Source organism: Ascaphus truei, chromosome 1, assembly GCF_040206685.1.
Source record: "Ascaphus truei isolate aAscTru1 chromosome 1, aAscTru1.hap1, whole genome shotgun sequence".
In the NCBI taxonomy this organism is placed as follows: Eukaryota; Metazoa; Chordata; class Amphibia; order Anura; family Ascaphidae; genus Ascaphus; species Ascaphus truei.
In genome coordinates this window covers 57529608-57548608 of record NC_134483.1, presented here as the reverse complement: position 1 = coordinate 57548608, position 19001 = coordinate 57529608, and the positions used below count along the sequence as shown (strand labels likewise).

At 40.1% G+C, this 19001-nt stretch overlaps 1 protein-coding gene across 1 annotated transcript; it reads right to left on the bottom strand.

The window, feature by feature from the left end:
• Positions 1–2382: 2382 nt before the first annotated feature.
• PTGER4 (prostaglandin E receptor 4) lies at positions 2383–17054 on the bottom strand. The gene is made up of 2 exons (XM_075588607.1): positions 15624–17054; positions 2383–4065 (listed from the first exon to the last, which is right to left on the bottom strand). Exons 1-2 carry the CDS (start codon positions 16464–16466, stop codon positions 3469–3471), a joined length of 1440 nt encoding a protein of 479 aa, XP_075444722.1. The 5' UTR covers positions 16467–17054; the 3' UTR covers positions 2383–3468.
• Positions 17055–19001: the final 1947 nt, after the last annotated feature.

Genomic DNA, 19001 nt, shown 5'->3' with positions numbered 1-19001 from the left:
CAGGGGATTGAGGTGAGGTGCAGGGGGATATGTGCAGGGGATTGAGGTGAGGTGAGGTGCAGGGGGATATGTGCAGGGGGGTGATGTGATGTGCAAGGGGGGGATATGTGCAGGGGGGGATATGTGCAGGGGATTGAGGTGAGGTGCAGGGGGATATGTGCAGGGGGGTGATGTGATGTGCAAGGGGGGGATATGTGCAGGGGGGTGATGTGAGGTGCAGGGGAGTGATGTGAGGTGCAGGGGGTGATGTGAGGTGCAGGGGGGTGATGTGAGGTGCAGGGGGGTGAGGTGCAGGGGAGTGAGGTGCAGGGGGGCGAGGTGAGGTGCAGGGGGGGTGATGTGAAGGGGGTGAGGTGCAGGGGAGTGAGGTGCAGGAGAGTGAGGTGCAGGAGAGTGAGGTGCAGGAGAGTGAGGTGCAGGGGAGTGAGGTGCAGGGGAGTGATGTGAGGTGCAGGGGGGTGATGTGAGGTGCAGGGAGGGGTGATGTGAAGGGGGGTGGGATGTGTGTGGTGTGCAGGGGGGTATTGTGTGTTTGATGTGGAGATGGGAGTATTATGTGTGTGGGTGAGGGAGAGAGATGGGGGTATGAGAGATAGATGGGGAGTATCGCAAAGGTTGATAGTGAGGGGTTCTGGGGGAGATATGAGGATGATGATGAGGGGTGCTGGGGGAGATATATGAGGATGATGATGAGAGGTGCTGGAGGAGAGATGATGATGATGATGATTTTACCCGTGCGGCCCAATTTTTTTTTACTTGGAGCAGTTCGGCCCTTCTCGCTTTACGAGTTGTGCAGGCCTGCTGTACAGTATACACACACACACACACAATATATGTATGCTGTGTGTATGTGTATAGTGTATATACTGTATATGATTCATGAATGCATGGATGGTGTGTGTGAGTATATGGATAAGTGATATTTCCATTTGCTATATGCTATACGGTGGAGTTTTTTTTGTCACTTTTTTCACCCATCATAACTTATCTAATGTGTGGTGGAAACCTATCCAAGCTTCAAATTGCAAAGCTAGTATAACCAGCCTCACACTGGAGACCCAAAAGGTCAAAACAGCTGTCTGTGAGTAGGTTTACTGGCTATGCATCTTAACCAAGGCTGTGCTTAAAAGCTGTGTAATGCAGCGAGCATAAGCTTATAAGGGTCCATGTCAAAATGGATTTGAAGCAAAAGGTGACACTGTGTGCTCATTTGCATGTCATTTCCCAGAATCCCTTGCTGTAGTGTACTATATGCTAGTCGATATTGGTGAAAAGCAGGGTTGCAGACCTGTCTAAGACGTGAATATGCTCACAAGTGATATTTTCATTTGCTAGATGCTATACGGTGGAGGTTTTTTTGTTACTTTTTTCATCCACCATAACTTATCCAATTATACATACATACATACACATATACACACACTCACACAATGTGTTTATGTAAAAGGTGCATGTATTGCGTGTGTAAAAATGTAACACACATTATTATTCTGGCTGGTGTGGTGCGTGTATCTGGTGTGTGCATATGTGTATGATGCATGTGCCTGGTCTGTGCATCTGTGTATGGTGTGTGTATCTAGTGTGCGCATCTGTGTATATGGTGTGTGAACCGCCTGGTTCTTGGGTCAGTTTGTTGGGCATGCCCCCTGGGCTAAAATGTGGCTGCCAGTCAGCCCCTGGGGGAGGGGTGGGAGAAAAATATACAGATGCAGCGGCCGTTATTCGAACAAATCACGGTGCCGTTTTCATGTGTGCTGCTGTACTCCACGCGGCATGAATGCGGCCAATCGCCCCAGGCACACGTGTTTATCGCGGTTGCTTTGTTTGAATTTCATGGATTGTGTGCAATTAAATGCAATGAAATGAATGAATTGTAATGTGTACAGTACTGTGCTACTGTGTCAATTTCAGGTGTTTAAAAGCCAGAACACTAAAATGCCATTTTCTGCACTTGCCTGCACTCGCGTCTTAAGGCGGTACGGTTGGAAGAAATCCCGCGCCATGACATGGGTATTCCGAGGTATACACCGCGTGAAGTGTTTCAATAACGGCCGCTGCACCTGTACAGTAAGTACTATCTAATAGTACACAATGGATTTATTTAAAAACAAAAAACACATTAGATTTTGAAGGTAATGCTGCTTTAAGTGCTACTCAGTAGGATTATTTAACCAATTATTATTTAGCTCTGCAGGAGGTTTAACTATTGTTTTGCAATGTTTTTCTCGTTGCCCCAGTGGAATATGGGTTGATGTCTCTAAATGTTATGACCCTATTGTATCCATGTAGTTGACAGCTGAAAATAGATGTTACAAGTGCATTACCATTACTCTAAACCCCTTGAAAACATTTATATGATACAACATGACGCAATACTGCGAGTGACAGTATAATTGCAAACCGGCATATGCTTCTTTTATTTAAAAAAACATACATCAGAGAACATACTACCGATGGATATTACTTTGGGTTAAGTGACAGTGGGGTAATCACAACACAAAATATAAACATTTTAGAGGTGTCGGTGGTGGGCTTATTGTAGTTTTTTTCTTTGAGTTCTTTTTTTACACTCTGCAAGAGTGAAATAGAGAAAATCAGTATTATTACATAGTGTACCATGTTTTTTTCAAGAAGGATAATGACTTACATTTCCTTGGTTCCCCGAAACAAGTAATGCCCTTTTTTTTTATACTTATAGTGGGGATGATATGAGAGAGAATTTATCAAAGCTTTACTACAGCTTTGCCGAGCACACATCTAAAAAAAAATAATTGTCTATTTTCATTCATAAATCTGTCGCTGTTTATTTTTAATTAAGTGCAAAAATGTAGTAGAACATTAATACAGCTCTCTTTCTGCTAATATTTGCAAAGAAAGTAGAGGATATTGCATTTTATATTTTTTTTACTACACATTTTGATCTAAAAACCTTCTCACAGAGAAGACAATAAATAACATTACATTCCAGATACACACATATATTCATCAATAAAAATTCACATTTTAAAGCTTAGCAAGACACATTGACATCATATATTAGACAGACACATTTAGTTTGTCCGAGAAAAGTCAACAGTATTTGACAAACCATGGGCCATATAACACAAGATCTTCTGTCCCTCTGACGGAAAGCTTACACCTTTAATAACAAAAGGTGACTTATTCACTCAACAAAAAGTGCCAGTAGCATATAATATGTGATAGTGTCAGACACAGTAAAACAATGTCTTAAATAAGCTGCACTCCACATACTCAGTTCCAATTTTTTCTTGACCTTCGGGTCCTCTCAAGCCCACTCAGTAGTCTGGAAGATGAGTTCCGTCCCTTGACTGGAGAAATTGAGCCCTTGTCATATGACAGACATTGGGTGAAGGTCTTGTGGGGTGACTGGAGTACCATGTTCATTTTTTTTTCAGCTAACTGAAAACTTACTCAAAAGTATTTGTGTGACTGAAGTACCCCAAACTCCTATATACATTTTTCTGAGAAGTTCAATGTTTCCTTAGGAAAAGTGACATGGAGCGGGTTCCCCATTGGAGAGGTCCCATTCTGAGTTATCTGTGTAGGGTGAATCTCTTTCACCAACAACACTTGCTCTGAGTCTGGACCCTGAGAGGAAACTGACTGATCGGAACCACGTAACGTCCTATCTGAAGTTCCAGGCAGGTTGATGGCCATGGTGGCCCCTGGCAACACAGTGCTACCCTTAAAACTACCGTCACTCAGCTCCAGAGGGTAAAGTAAAGTCTGAGAAGTTGAACTGACATCTCGTAGTTCCCGGGAAACAAACGAAGGGGAATGACTTGAGGTGGCTGATGAGGCCCTCCTATCCTCTCTGCAGTTGAAATTTCCAACAGAGTGTGGCCGCCTGACCCCTCCAATCCGACAGAATAGGCACTTTATCTTCTCTATAACTTTGCTTAGCACGGTCTTCCGGAGGAGGATGTAAATCCAAGGATCCAAAATAGGATTCACTGAAGCAATTCGGATGGCTTGCAAATCGAGATTTCTCCTCACATCCATAACCAAATCTGGCTGGTAGAGCTGGTTAATAAAAACACGCACCTGCAGCAGAAAGACAGACAACAGTCATTAATTACTTGCGAAAATAAACACGAAAATAGATTTAAGATAAAAAAACATTGTTCCATGTGACCAAACCAAAACAGATAGCAAGGTATGTTAGAAAGGCAATGTAAAATAAAATATCTTTACCACAGCCATGTTCCACTTCTTAACAATATAAACAACTTGGGTCATTTTTATTTTTAGAAATGCTTTGTAGCTTACATTATGAACTAGCACTTTTATTATCCTTTTTAAGTTTATTTTGTCACAGATAGAGCACACTATTTGCCTCTATTGCCTATCTTCAATAAAAAAATAAACCCTTCATAACATTACATCTAGAAAACTTTACAATATTTGTGTTTTCTAACTTTTGCAATATTGCATGCACACTGCAGTGAGAATACATTCTGACAGCTAAATATGGATAAATGTGAAGGACTCTTGACACGGAATTTATAACACAAGGCACCTCTTGACTATTATAGAATAATTAATACACTGGCGGATGGGTAGGATGTTGATCCAGGGAGTAATCTGACTGCCAATATTTGGAGTCAGAAAGGAATTTATTTTTCCCCTTATGAGATATCATTAGATGATATGACACTGTTTTTTTTTTGTTTGTCATCCTCTGGATTAATATACTGTTAATACAAATATAGGATAAAGTGTCTGTCGTCTAAATGTAGCATACGTTGAACTTGATGGACGTACTGTATGTCTTTTTTCAACCTCATCTACTATGTAACTATGTAACTACTGTGTATAAACCTTCAAAACTAGCCTTTGTATGCACTAACGCAGGGGTGCTCAACCAGTCCTCAAGCCTATTCTCCCCTACCCCCAACGGGTCAGGTTTTCAGGACATCCCAGCTTCAGCACAGGTGGCTCAATCAGAGGCTGAGTTAAAGATTGAGCCACTTGTGCTGAAACAGGGACTGATTGAGCCACCTGTGCTGAAGCTGGATAATCCAGATAACCTCACCTGCTGGAAGGGGGGGCTTGAGAACTGGACTTGAGCACCCCCGCACTGACGTCTTAAATACCACCTCACAGGGATTGTAAAAGCAAAGTGGCCTCTTTGAACTCTGAGGAAATACACGGTGACTAGTGGTTTCTAATGTTTTACTTTTTACAGTGTGGGTTTGAAGAAAATAATACTGACCAATACTTACAGGTGCTGACCAAATTAGCGTAAAATATGTTGGAGAACTGCAGCTCTTTCCAATGTAATATTTTTGCTAATATGTGAATGATTATAAAAGTCAAATATATATTGTTTGCAAATGTAAACCCCAAACGCTAAAACAGGACAACACTGGATAACATTAATGCACATGCTACAGGAGATAGGTAGGACCTCATATCTAGGTCAGAAAAAAAATCTGCATCCATTCCAAACTTGCAATGTCCAATGCTTCATTACTGCTTAATGGAAGGTAAAATAATGAAAGGCTGCAGAGCACCATAGACATAACTGTATTCACACACATATAATCCATTGATATTTATATAGTGTCCAAAAAATTGTACAAACGCACTTATACTGACACATACTTATAAGTAAGATTACAAACATATTTATACATATGGCTATATTTAGAGGAGGCCAAAGACCTAAAGAACTCTTGTGTGGGTCCATTAAAAGGTATACCAAATACCAATCTATAACACACACACACATATATGTATGCCAACAACACCTATTTGCATTCACTCACGTAAGTATAGTACAGAAACATGCATGCACACATAAGTATACCCATGCATAGCAACAATTCACATTCACAAATGTATACAGACATACTGTATGCACACACACTGCAATTTGAAATAATACTGCTAATTAGTGTAATCCAACCTGCTGTAGTACTGTATATGCCAGTTATTCAGCAAAATGTTAATTATTTTGTTATCCTGAGCAAATAGGGCCATATTTAAGTGGTGCTATACTGTACCATAAGACACCTTCCAGTTGAATAGGCTTGTAAGGTTTTTTTTCCGGCGCTTGGAAGAGTTTTAGGACATAACACTGCTTAGTAAATATGGGTTTAGAGCTTTCTAAACTTCCAGTTCTGTTCTTGCACATAGTTATAAACTCAGTACTGAAAAGGCTTTTTTAGCCTGGCCCAACCGGTTTTCCTAACAAGTCTAGAGACGCCAATTCTTATATTCAGAAATAGCTTTCTTGGCATCTTGAGTTATTAGTATACTGTATTCAGGGTAATGTTAATCCCTTCCAAATGCAGCCTGTTAAAACTTGTACAAGACAGTTGTTTGCAACCAGAGAATTGTTCTGTGTAGCAATGCTTAATTAGGTCGTTTGCAAATTGACCTGAGCCTATGTCTCGAGCAAAAAACAACAACCACTTTATGTTACTGGACAAACCATAAAATTCATTGTGCACTAAAAGACCTACTAGCACTTACAAGGGTAAATAAAACAAGTGAAGGCACTTTTTTTGTTACAATAGTGTACTTTCCCTGCAATTACTGAATTATTGAAGAACATGCAATAAAACAGACATTTTATTGAATGTTCACTTTTTCATTACTTTACTCTTTTTTTACCGGAGCTGTTTTTATGTGACTGAATAGAGTACATCTGGTATAAAGTTCCAGTGATAGGGAGTTAAACAGATTTCTGCAAACAATCCTTGTACTGTACGTATACAACGCAACTTCTTCAGAGTTTGCCTATTTATGTATATTTCTATTTTTAGAGCGCCAACCCATTACGCAGCACTACAGCATTTTTACAAACATTATTATATGCTTACTTTTATGTTTTATGTTAAGGTCACTTAGTAAACCGACCTCTGAAACTACAGAGCAAGAGCACATATGCATCTCAAACTATTGTATTATTTGAAGCACTATTTTCTTCATGTATGGAATCAGTGTTCCAGTGCTGTGTCCCATTTTCCAAATGTTTTGGATTAAAACAATTCCATACATATTTTTAAAGAGTAACCTTAATGTGAAAATCCTGTATCAATAACATAATTGGAAAGGGTTTGTATGTCAAGGCATGCTGAAACCATGCTGGTAGTATGAATTTGTCACGCAATACCTGTAAATGAGAGATGCACATTTCAACATATCTTATGAAGCGTGCTCTAAATAAATAAATAAATAAATAAATACTGGCTTAAAGTTTTATGGCCAGTAGATGGCAGTTCTTTCTAAGCAAAATCTTCAATGTTCTACTAAACAGGTACTCTTAGGAATGATCTGCCTGGGTCAGCCTCTGTTGTACTTCTCATCTTACTTTGTGGTCAATGCCTTTGGTAAATAGAACTCATGAGTTGCTAAGTCTGGTTCTTATCATTCCCCGCCCTATTTCAATACTGTTTGCTCTCAGATAGCAGACAGTACCATACTGTACTTATTACAGAAATCTAATGGGCCATAAGCATTTTTATGAAACAGGGTGCAGCCTTTTTAAAAAAAAAATGTTTTATTATACAGGTGAAGTGTGTATTCACATACTACTCCTTTTATTATTGCTTGTCACACATATTCTCCTTTGTTATTAAAATCTTTTTCAGTCCCTATTTATTCTTCTCTCTTTTTGAGATATCTGCCATGAAGCCATCTTCCGCTTGCTTGGGAAAATTCAACGATATATATATATATATATATATATATATATAGATATATATATATATATATATATATATATAGGCCAATACATACTAAGCAGTGATATTCCAAAAGACACCTCCAAGTGAATGGGGTGTAAGGTGTTTTACGGGATAGCAACGCTTAGTGAATATGAGCCAAATTTTACACATTATCTCATTGGGGGTTATACATTAAACTGTGATATTGCCGACCAGGGCACCATTGCACGGAAACTTTGTTTCCCTGTGACAGTGCCCTGATCAATACTTTGACTTGACCCCCATTGACATAACTTTCCCTTTCTTTATGCAAATCACGTAATGAACAATAAACTGTTTTCAATTTAATCAATCTATACATCTATACTGTTGGGACCTTGTTTGATTCCACCGCCTGCTGGCCACTATGGCTCAGTCATGAATACTATCAGGCTAACCACGTTATACATGTTCGGGTTATCTTCCCACGATTAGACTCCAAGCAAACATTGAGTGCATCCTGTTGGGACCTTCCAGTTATTTCCCTATTTCTTGTGGGGTAACCTTTGGCTTCAGGATTTCTCTTTCTCTGTTTAGCATTGCACTTCTCTAGTGCACATGTTCACTCCATACTGATCTTTCTAGGTCGTGTCCTCACACGTATATTGTTGCACTATACCTTTCATTTTAATAGAATTCCAATATATGCTACAAGATCGCGTTGCCCTGAGTTGTAGACCCTGGCAATTATGTTCTAGTGTCCTTTGAAGATCTGTGTGGAAGTGAGGGGTTTAAACACTTCATCCAAAAACGACATCTCTGTAAAGGAGACGCAGGAAGTTTGGTCCTTTGGGGCAACATGTTTGTGAATTTTGATGAAAACTGTCTTGTTATCATTTATCTAGTCAAAGGATTAAAGAAAATGCAGTTGATATCTGAAAATACTACAGATAGAAAGAAAACCTGTCTGTATTTTGTGTACATAAGAAGAAAAGAATCAGCACTAAATCTATAAACCTAGATCAAATCTACACACAAATATAAATATAGCACTTAATAATGCAAAATATGATCAGTGAAAAACAGTGATGTTTTATAGACCTATAAACAAAATATCACTGTAAATAAATAAAGACAAGAAGTCTTTGGCGTATAAATATAAAGTCTAATGATGTGAATTCCAAAAAGGATATCAGAAATGTTGAAAGCCGTAGAATATCCAATGGAGGAGCAGCAGCTTCTGATTGGATAAACCAAATCCCAAAAATGCAATCTACAAAACAAAACAAAGAAGCGCATGTTCTATGGTGTATTAATAAAAACTGTTATAGAAGGAGAGGAAACACATTCACAAACATGATGGGAAAGCGCATTGGCATATAACCTGATGTCAGGTAAATGCAGCACTCCGGCCACTGCATCGCTCACGGGAGGCTGATCTTTCGATCAGGAACCGCCAATACTCGGTAACTTGCTGTCCGTTAGCAGGGAAGATGCAGTGAAGAATCCCCTCAGTCGGAAAGGAGCGGCGTGGGTTGCATGTGAGTGGTAACTATCTACTGCACCTTTCCGACTGAGGGGATACTTCACTGCATCTTCCCAGCAAACGAGCAGCAGGTTACGGAATACTGGCTGTATCCGATCGAAAGATCAGCCTCCTGTGATCGCTGCAGTGGACGGAGTGCTGCTTTTACCTGACATCGGGTTATATACCAATGCGCTTTACCATCATATGTTTGTGAGTGTGATTCCTAGCAGCCCTTTCCTTTTATAACAGTTGTCATTAAAATGTTAATTTAATACACCACGGAGCATGCACTTCTTTGTTTTGGTATATGTATGTGTATAAATAAAGTATTTTACACATTTTAATAGATTTTTTTTTACCCTTTTATGCCACAATGGAAATGTTCTACAGCAGCGAAAATAGATAAAGAAATGAGAATAACAGACATCATAAACAAATTGAATTACGCTCCAGATGCAGACGATTCATTTCCAGAAGATGTTCTAAATCCAGGAAATATATGCTCCCGATTTGGTTTTCTTCCAGTAATTAAATACATTGCAAACCTATTGCCGGGGTGATATCTGTATGCCTTTATGCACAACAAATTATATTTTCAAAACAAAGACAACATGTTCACTGTTTTGTTGCACACTGTATGTATTTTATTAAAAATTCAATGGCTTTATACACGCACTATATTAACAAGCTTGTACTTGAACAGTAATTAGGTGATAAACTGAGAGACTTATACATTCTAGTGTTTTTCTATGAATACTTTTCACATAAAAATTTCCTAGTTGAAGCTTGTTGGGCACATTATTTAAAACGGGTTTAATCCCATGACTTCCTAAGGCAATGAGAACACATGGCTGTGCGATGTGCTGCACACATCCCCAAGCGAGGTATTAGCAATAATACTACACTCAGGAAAATGTTTATTTAATATGCATGGGGCTCATTTTACACACTCACATCTTTACATGATAAAAGAATCAATACTGTCACTTTTCCGTGTTATCTGCTATTGTGACGACTAAATGATTGCCCTTTTTTTTTACATAATAATAGCTTATATTTATGTGACCTTTTAAATTTAAAAGCCCTCAACAACGTCTAGTAAATTACTTCGGTGTATTCTATTCACAAAACAATAATTTTAAGCATCTGTTTAACCACATGTTTAGATAAAAGGACACATCTTATTTCCTACGAAATGATGTACAGTAGTTATGTCAAATAAAAGCTGCCTAGCAATAACAGTGTACAAACATATTGAGGGGTTTGAAGCTTTGAACGGTCACGTGATTGTTGTGACACAACTCATACTTAGGAAAAGCCTTATTTTCATTCCGCGTCTCACATTAAATGAGGTGATAAATGCAAGAAAGGTTTTAAAGGCAAAGTTTAAGTTTAGAATATCATCTCATAGGACTTGTTACAACATGATACAGTGCAGCAGAGAGAGCTATATCTTTCAGTCTGCAACCATAACTCTATTCCGATAAAGTCTGATACACTTTGCGATGCTGCTTTAACTCTTTCACAGAGTGGCCATCTTAAGCATCAAAGGCTTATTGCGTAGCCATAAATAAGCATACTGCATTAAATTCCACTAAGGTCTGATGAGAAAATCTTTCTTCTAACCATGAAGTGAAAACATATTCAAGTCTGCAGTTCCGTCAAAAACAAATTTGCACAGCTGGCCATCATTATTCATGAATAAACAAGTAAAGACATATCAACTATGCAAAGCATATCAGAAACTAATACTTCATGTCCAGATATTACACTTGTACTAATCATGCATCGCCGACAACAAAGCAGAATGTGATTATCTTTTCAGTACATTCTTATCATAAAGCTGAGTTAATATTTGTCTGCGCAGGTAAATTCAATGAGCTGCCAATTCAGGAAAGGTATTACAATGTATCCTAATTAACTTGCGGGACCAATGTCACGGGAAGTTTTGGTGATAATCTACAATATTAAAGTAATTTCCAGCATGATATTAGTAGAAGGCAGCTTTATGGAATAACCCCTCAATGACCACTCTGAACAGTGATAATCTACACATCACTGTGAGAAGCTTGTACAGCTCTGGTCCTCTGGTGCTCAACCTGATTCAGAACTCCAGACGATCTATCACACTGGGAAAAATCGAAATTTCACAGCAATTGTCGAGAAAAACCTGCACTGGGCTATTGAATAATAACACTTTTGTGACTATAAACTAGCTCTTGTCCTGAACTATAATGAATGCTGTATTATAATATTTGACATGCCAGCATCACCCAACAGCTTATTTATAAACTGCACTAAAATCAGGAGCGCTAATTAATCCTTATTGTATCTATTTACATGTGGTGAGTGGATGGAAGCAGAGTGGCCCTCATGGCGCCGAGGTTTCTGTCCATTTTCGTTGTCATGGTACTCAAATATTTTTTTGTGGTTGTGATGTCATTTCTCAAAGTTGAAGTGCTTCTGCTGAAGTGCAGACACGTTACGGTGCCAGACTTAAAGACCTGTTCCTATGACAGCCAAATCAGCCATCAACAAGGATTAATAACGTGTTATCATGAGCTAAGCTAGTCTGCAATGTTTCACCTCCGCTGATGAGCCTTTGCTGTACTTATCAAACCTATCTAATGTCAGGCAGATGGACAATTGTAAACATAAACCTAATCAATGTTTTTATTAGCTATTCTGTCTTTGGCCCCGGAAGACACGTCCTGCTTTAAACAAGGTGAACGCTCTCTACGACATTGCAGGTAAATGCATAATGAACTCTGTTTCATTTACCGATCTACCAAGTGGTGGAGCCATCTTTCCAGAGAAATAAAATCTGTTCAACACCTGCGCTAAGCTCTTTGGGCCTCATTAAAGAAGGGTTCATCCAAATAGTAGTTTATGAATAAAATAGTAGTGATACTCCACAGAATTTTGTACTGAGGCACCTACAGGAAGCTATAAAACAAATAAATTACATTGTCAAAAACTGTATAGGGACACATTTTACACTGATATTATGCATTACTGTACCTTCCATTTTTAATACACGGATGCTGCAAATGTAGACAGTTGCTCTATTTGACCCCTCTCTCCCGCAAATTAATGTCATTACTTTCCCTAACAAAAATGATGCAGAATTAAAACAAGTGATACAAAGAAATCATTCAAGATATGCATAGGCTGGCGGCTATACACTCACTTGACCAGTCCTGTCAAGGACTGTCATAACTTCCATTGTTTTTTTTTTTTTTTTAACTTCAGAAACTACCAGGATTACCTGAACTTGTCCTTTTAATTCTGGAACTACTTGGTTACTTATATACTGTCGGCAGCATGACAAGTGCCCTTGCTCATTTTACAGTGTTTTACGAACGATGTCAATTAGGCATTTTGGGAGTCATTAAAAGATCAAAGATCCAGACTGCCGTCAAATGCAACAAAATGATGTGCTGCACTCTTATTTAGTGCCACAACTGTCATACATGTGCTTTGATCTGTAACCCCTGCTGTGCCAGGAGAAAAGACCCTTCTGATTTTCACCTAGCTGCCAGACTGGCCAAAAATGTGCTTCTGAACTTTTCGTTTTCAATGTCACAAGTTCTGCAAAACTTTACATACGGAAGTGATGCTTTTACAGCACACCTACAGTAACTTTGAAGGGTTAAATGGCATTCTTCCCCTTTTTTTTTTAATAACCAAGCAACACATATTTCTCAACACTTTGCCTCTGCAACGGCGTTGTGATCTGGAAATGGCATCTTCTTACCTACTGGTTCCCTATAATTAGTCAGTTTCCTGATACACAGCTTCTTTATCTTGGCTCTGATGTTAAAAAAAACCCACATCAACTTAAGACAAGTCTATGTGATTCACACTTGCGGTGATTTATATCAAAAAGGTGGAGTACATTCAGTGGCAATTATCTTGGTAAACTGGCAGAACAGGGAAATAAATGATAATGTCACTTGTAAAAAAAACATTTGCTACTACAGTACATACCATTTGAGTGTGTTTTGGCATTTCTAGTGGGACTGCAAGTTAAACAAACTTTTTGCAATTTGCAAAGCAAAACAGCTGCCAATTGTTTCGTTCATTTAAATGCATATATATTTCAAATATAATTTATAATGATCTCTTATATGTTCTTGCTTCTTTAATACCTTTTCTTTTTTTATGAAAAAAAAAAAATGATTCCAATTTAGCGGTCTATGTTTTTAGCGTCACACAATCTGTCTTTTTAGTGCAAAACTGGTGCAGGGAAATCTCATTTTAAATTGTGCGTGTGGACGCCTAAATATTAACCGGAATGGTTTCAATCTGCACCAGCAACAACAAAAACAATGTGGTTCTGTTTGTTTGGGGCACAGAAATGGACTGCATTAGGCGTACAGATGTTAATGGTATGTACGGGGAAAAAAGGAGAAAGTGTAAAAATTTTCTGCTAAAGTTCAACTTGACGTCAACTCTAAAAAGACGGTTAATAGTATTAGTACTAGAATTAGTAATATAATGAAGATCTATGTATCAACAAATGTATTTGACGCAGCACAGATGTTTCATTATATAGGTTAACAAATGTATTATTTGAACAGTTATGGCTAATATAAACAGTATTACACAAATAATGTATATTTACTAAATATGCATGATTGTTTTAATTTAAATTGTATCAATCAGGTGCTCAACATGACACCATGCATCAAATACAATATTTCAAACAAATGATATAAGTCAAACTTCATTCATACAACGCACATTTTATGAAGGTTTGTATTACTTTTTTTTACACTGACATTTTGAGAAACATTCTTTTTGTAAATATTATCTTAGTGCATAGCCCCCTAATGTCATTTAGAATCACAATTTTAAACTAAAAACATAAAATCCAACAATAAAACCTTCCATTAAAAGCTTGTTGTACTTACAAATAACAGAATTCTACATAATTATATATATATTTAATAATAGCATGTTCTTGTATAGCGCTGCTAGTTTTACGTGGCGCTTTACAGCGACATATTGCAGGCACAGGTCCCTGCCTCATGGAGCTTACAATCTGTTTTTGGTGCCTGAGGCACAAGGAGATAAAGTGACTTGCCCAAGGTCACAAGGAGCTGACACCAGGAATTGAACCAGGTTCCCTTGCTCCAAACTCAGTGCCAGTCAGTGTCTTTACTCACTGAGCCACTTCTCCCATATAATTTACTGACATTTTTGACAGAAAATATTATTTGGGTTTAATGTTAAATGAGACAATTGAGCTTGTTTTAAAGTAATTATTCATATGAAAATGATACACTGTTAAATAACTTTCATATTACAAATGTGGTTACTATTTTATGTCTGGTGTACCAAAAATGTTAAAATTGCTTCCTGATGTGCTTAAGATGAAATTTCTCATGCTAACTGTTATTCAACCGCACTGTCTCATATTAGTCACACTGACCAAAGAACTACTCACGAGGTCTATGAAAATGTGACCCGACTATGAAAGGAATACGTTTTTAATGAGAATGGTTGTATACTGTGCTTTGCAACAAAGCCGAGGCTTCCTCAAATACTTCAAGTAGTCCTTTGCCTCTTTATAGCACTGTGGGGAAATGTTTCTCAGTATTGTATGTGGAGGTAAATGTGGCACTTTCTCACCTTCATAAATCAAGATTTGGATGTGCCATTAATCTGCACCTTCTTGTCAAGTCCCAAGATGCCTCGGCAAATAATTTGGTTTGTTCTTAACACAAACTGATCTTGAACTAAGAACAAACATTAAAGCTCTGGTTTAAATGAATTATGTTACATTGTATAATGGGACTGAGTATCTCGAAATATCCCAACCTCCACGTAGCATCTTAAGTATCTCCTAAACCCTAAAGCACACCCGTATCAGGTTTTTCTTGATGGTTTTGAGTTATCTACACTCTCCAACAGTAGAGACATGTTGGCAGCATTTACAGATCTACTGATGTTTGTAGGGACTTGGAGTGAATGTTGAGCAGTAGTTATGGCTCAGAAGCTAAAATGGTTGTAGCCAAAAATGAGGCTAGTGATCTAAGTACAGTGTGCCCAGTGCAACACATATTAAAGCATGGTACTTGCCTAGGTGGGTTCAGGGTAGAAACAGCCCACAACAGGTAGCAAGAGATGCTGACTGCCATATGGGTGCACTAATATTGGGAAACTATAGACGTATCAATGGTTTAAATGCATTCCTGGTCACTTCATACTTGGGTTATACTTTACAAGGAAATAAGAGGGTGAGAGGGAAGATGAGGGGGGTAAAAAGAGAAGAGGTGGCATGAGCAAGAAAGAAAAACTAAGGAAGAGAAAAATGGATCAGAAGAAGACCAGGTGGAGAAGACAGTGAATAAAAAGAAGAAGCAGGTGAAGGAGATGGAAGTAGCCCAGGGACGCTTCTGCCTGGGACTTACCACTAGAGGGATGGAGCAGATGACCACCACCACCGAGGTGGCAATGAGCAGGATGACCATCTGGATCTCCGCCCCAGCCATCCTCCGAAAGCTCCGGCGCCTCCTGAAGTCCGAGAGCCGGGTGTCCGCCGTGCCCAGGGAGGTCCTGCGCACAAACTGGCGGTGCATGCGGATCAGAGCCACGCAGACCAGCACATTGCACAGCACCGTGACCAGGATCAGGAAGGAGCTGAAGCCCGCGTACATGTAGGAGTAGGCAGCGTGGGTGGACACGTTGGTCCGCCAGTCAATGAAGCACCAGGTCTTCGGGTACTGCAAGGTGGTCTTCCCCAAGCCCATGCTGGGCAGGGCGCAGAAGAGCACGTTGGAGACATAGATGGCAAACAGGGTGAGCCCGGCCAGCTTCTTGTCCACGTAGTGGTTGTAGAAATAGGCGTGGTTGATGGCCAGGTACCTCTCGATGGACATGGCGCAGATGATGCTGAGACCGGACAGCCCAAAGAAGAGCAGGATGAAGGAGCTGTACTCGCACAGGGCGTCCCCTCCCGGCCAGCGGTTCTGCACGTAGGTGGCGATGGTCACCGGGCTGACCAGGCAGGTGCCCAGCAGGTCGGTCAGCGCCAGGCCGCACACCAGCGTGTAGAAAGTGGTCTCCTTCTGCTCCTTGCGAGACTTGCACAGGACGATGATGGCGATCAGGTTCCCCACCACCCCAAATATGAACATGACCGCCGGGATGGTGGGGGGTCTGCTGCTGGCGGCGAAGCCCACCACGCCGGAGACGTTGGGGGCAGTCATGTTCTGCTCAAGGGACATCGTCAAACTTTGCAAAGTTGCTGTCATCAACTCAGATCCAGGTGTAGCTCATTATTCGGTTCCTCTATTTTATTTCTCAGGGGTTTACACTCTTTCCTATGTTAACTCACAACGCAAGTTATTTAACTAGCCCCCCCTGCTGTGCCCTTTCTCCTCACCCATCTACTTCTTCAAGTTATTGTCCTTTTCCTTTTTAAAACTTAAATCCAGAGATATTCACCTTCCAGAAACCAAGCTGGGCGGAGAAGCGGCAGTTTTAAGAGTCTGACTTTATTTCAGCACCTTTGCAGGCAGCAGCAGCAGCTCAGCATAAGCAGTTGCAGCAGCCCGGGCAGGTGCGTGTCCCTTGCCAGGTATACATTCCAAAGGTTAGACTATGTCACTAGGATGTCCCTTCTGATAAGAAGCCGGTCTGAGATTGGCTTGACAAATAGGTACAGGAGATCTCACAGTGGGGAATGCTTTGCACAGCTGCTTAGAACAAGGCTCCTGATGATGAAAGGCAGTGCTGTCCCTGGTCACGCCTCGCCGCTATCAGTCCTGACCTGTGTGTGTGGTTGGGCTGCATGTGCTCTCCTCTGGTAGCAGACACTGTGCTGAGCGGCTGTGCAAGTTTCCCCTGTTCAAGTTTCCTCAGTGGGGCGTGGCTTGGCTGCGCTCCTCCCCCGGCGGCCTGTGATTGGTGGCAGTGATGTCAGAGCGATGAGGTTAGTGCCTGCGGGGACGGTGGGGCTGGGAGTGCAGCGCTGTCTGCCCGCGCTCTCACCACGCTGTGCTGCTGTCAGCTCGCAGTGCTGCTCCTGGGGGGGTTGTAATACAAACTGATCTTACCTCAAAGCTTAATTGCGCGTGAAATGTGAATTCTCTTACCGCGCACCTACTGTCCCCAGCAGGGACTTCACACACACTATATCATGTAAACCTTATTATATTAGGGACAACAAGTGGTGAGGTGCAATAAAAAAAAGTTGCAACAGCGCAACCAACGCAGCATGTGTGTGTACAGTATATATATATATATATAGTATTATTAATAATAATAAAATATATATATAGTGCAGAATAAATGAGTATTTCAGTATTAGGTATTACCTTTTTTTATTTGGACTAACAATTTATGTCATAGGACAAGCTTTCGAGAGTTTTCCTCTCTTCCTCAGGTCAAGCAATACTGATTTGCAAATGTTTCTATGACTTAGGGATTGGAAAAGGAAAATAAAAGGATATATAATGAAATTGGAACTGTGTCTCAATACAAGTGCACTTTTACTCTGGGCTTGTAAACAATAATACAAAAAAGTTGTGTTACTCTTTTCTCTTTAGTACAGTCACACTTCGAACATTGAACCACACAGCAGCATAGGTAGGTTGAAAAAAAGACATATTCTCTTACAGTTGTTTGAAAAAGACAATATTTAAGTTCAATATAAAAATATATGCGCGTTGATTCATACTCTACATTTATACATATTGTGATATTCACACACATACATTTCAGTGCTCGGGGACATGGTTATTGCTGGCCGCTGCAGCATTGCAGGGGTTACAAGAACTCTGAGAAACAGACACCTGATGCTGACATTTCTTTAGACTCAAGGGGCCTCCCTAACAAATGACTTTCATTTAAGTCAGGACACCCAGAACAGATGTTTGAAAAAAGAACAGAGCCCACGTCATTCTGTGTCATACTAAGGGAAGGCAGAATGCCATCGAGCTTTCACTGTCAGTAGTGAAATGGAATAACTATTTATACAGTACGCTCTCGAGAGTATGTCTAGTGTTTGCTGCTCACAATATAGGAGGGCAAAAGAGAAAGTGGAAATTAAAGAGGCAATCCAAAAACTGAAAAAAAAATTAAAATATTTAAAGCAGAAATCCTTTAAAGCAGAAATCCTTTAAAGCAGAAATCTCCTACCTAAACAACCCCTCTTATTTTTATTTTGTTTACAGGGTGGGAACCAGAGCTCCCCCCTTTTCCTGAATTGCCAATAAAAGGGGGCTTGGTTAAAAAATATTAACAAACAGCCGGGATAGCTGCTTTAACCCCTTGAGTGCCACAGCCACTCCAGCACATTGCGATCACATAATCAAGACATCACTGATGTTCTTTTCCATTCCTCTGCTGGGCTGATTGCATTCAGCATTCCACAGGAGTGCAAATTGCTACCACCCCTAAAGAATTTGCAGAAAGCCCATGGCATAGCCACTAGTCACAGGGCCCCTGAAGTGTCATATACCATGACCTGGTAGCTACGCGATGAGTCACCCAAAGGATTTACTGACATTGTTCCGCTGCTAGAAATAACTCTAATACTAGAAGAACATGTGAGGCTTCATTTAAACTTTTATAATGATTCCTTTAGTAAGCATTTTTTTATCAAGACTATACTGAACAGGGCCGCCGACAGGGGGGAAGCGAAGGAACGTCTGTCCCGGCTCAAAGATGGGTCTGCCCAGGTGGTCCGAAACAAGAAGTTTGGCACTGCCAGAAGTTGGGACCAATGTCTGCTGTCAGCCACCTGGGCAAGCCTCTACCTAGCCACAAGGTAGGGCCTGAATGGA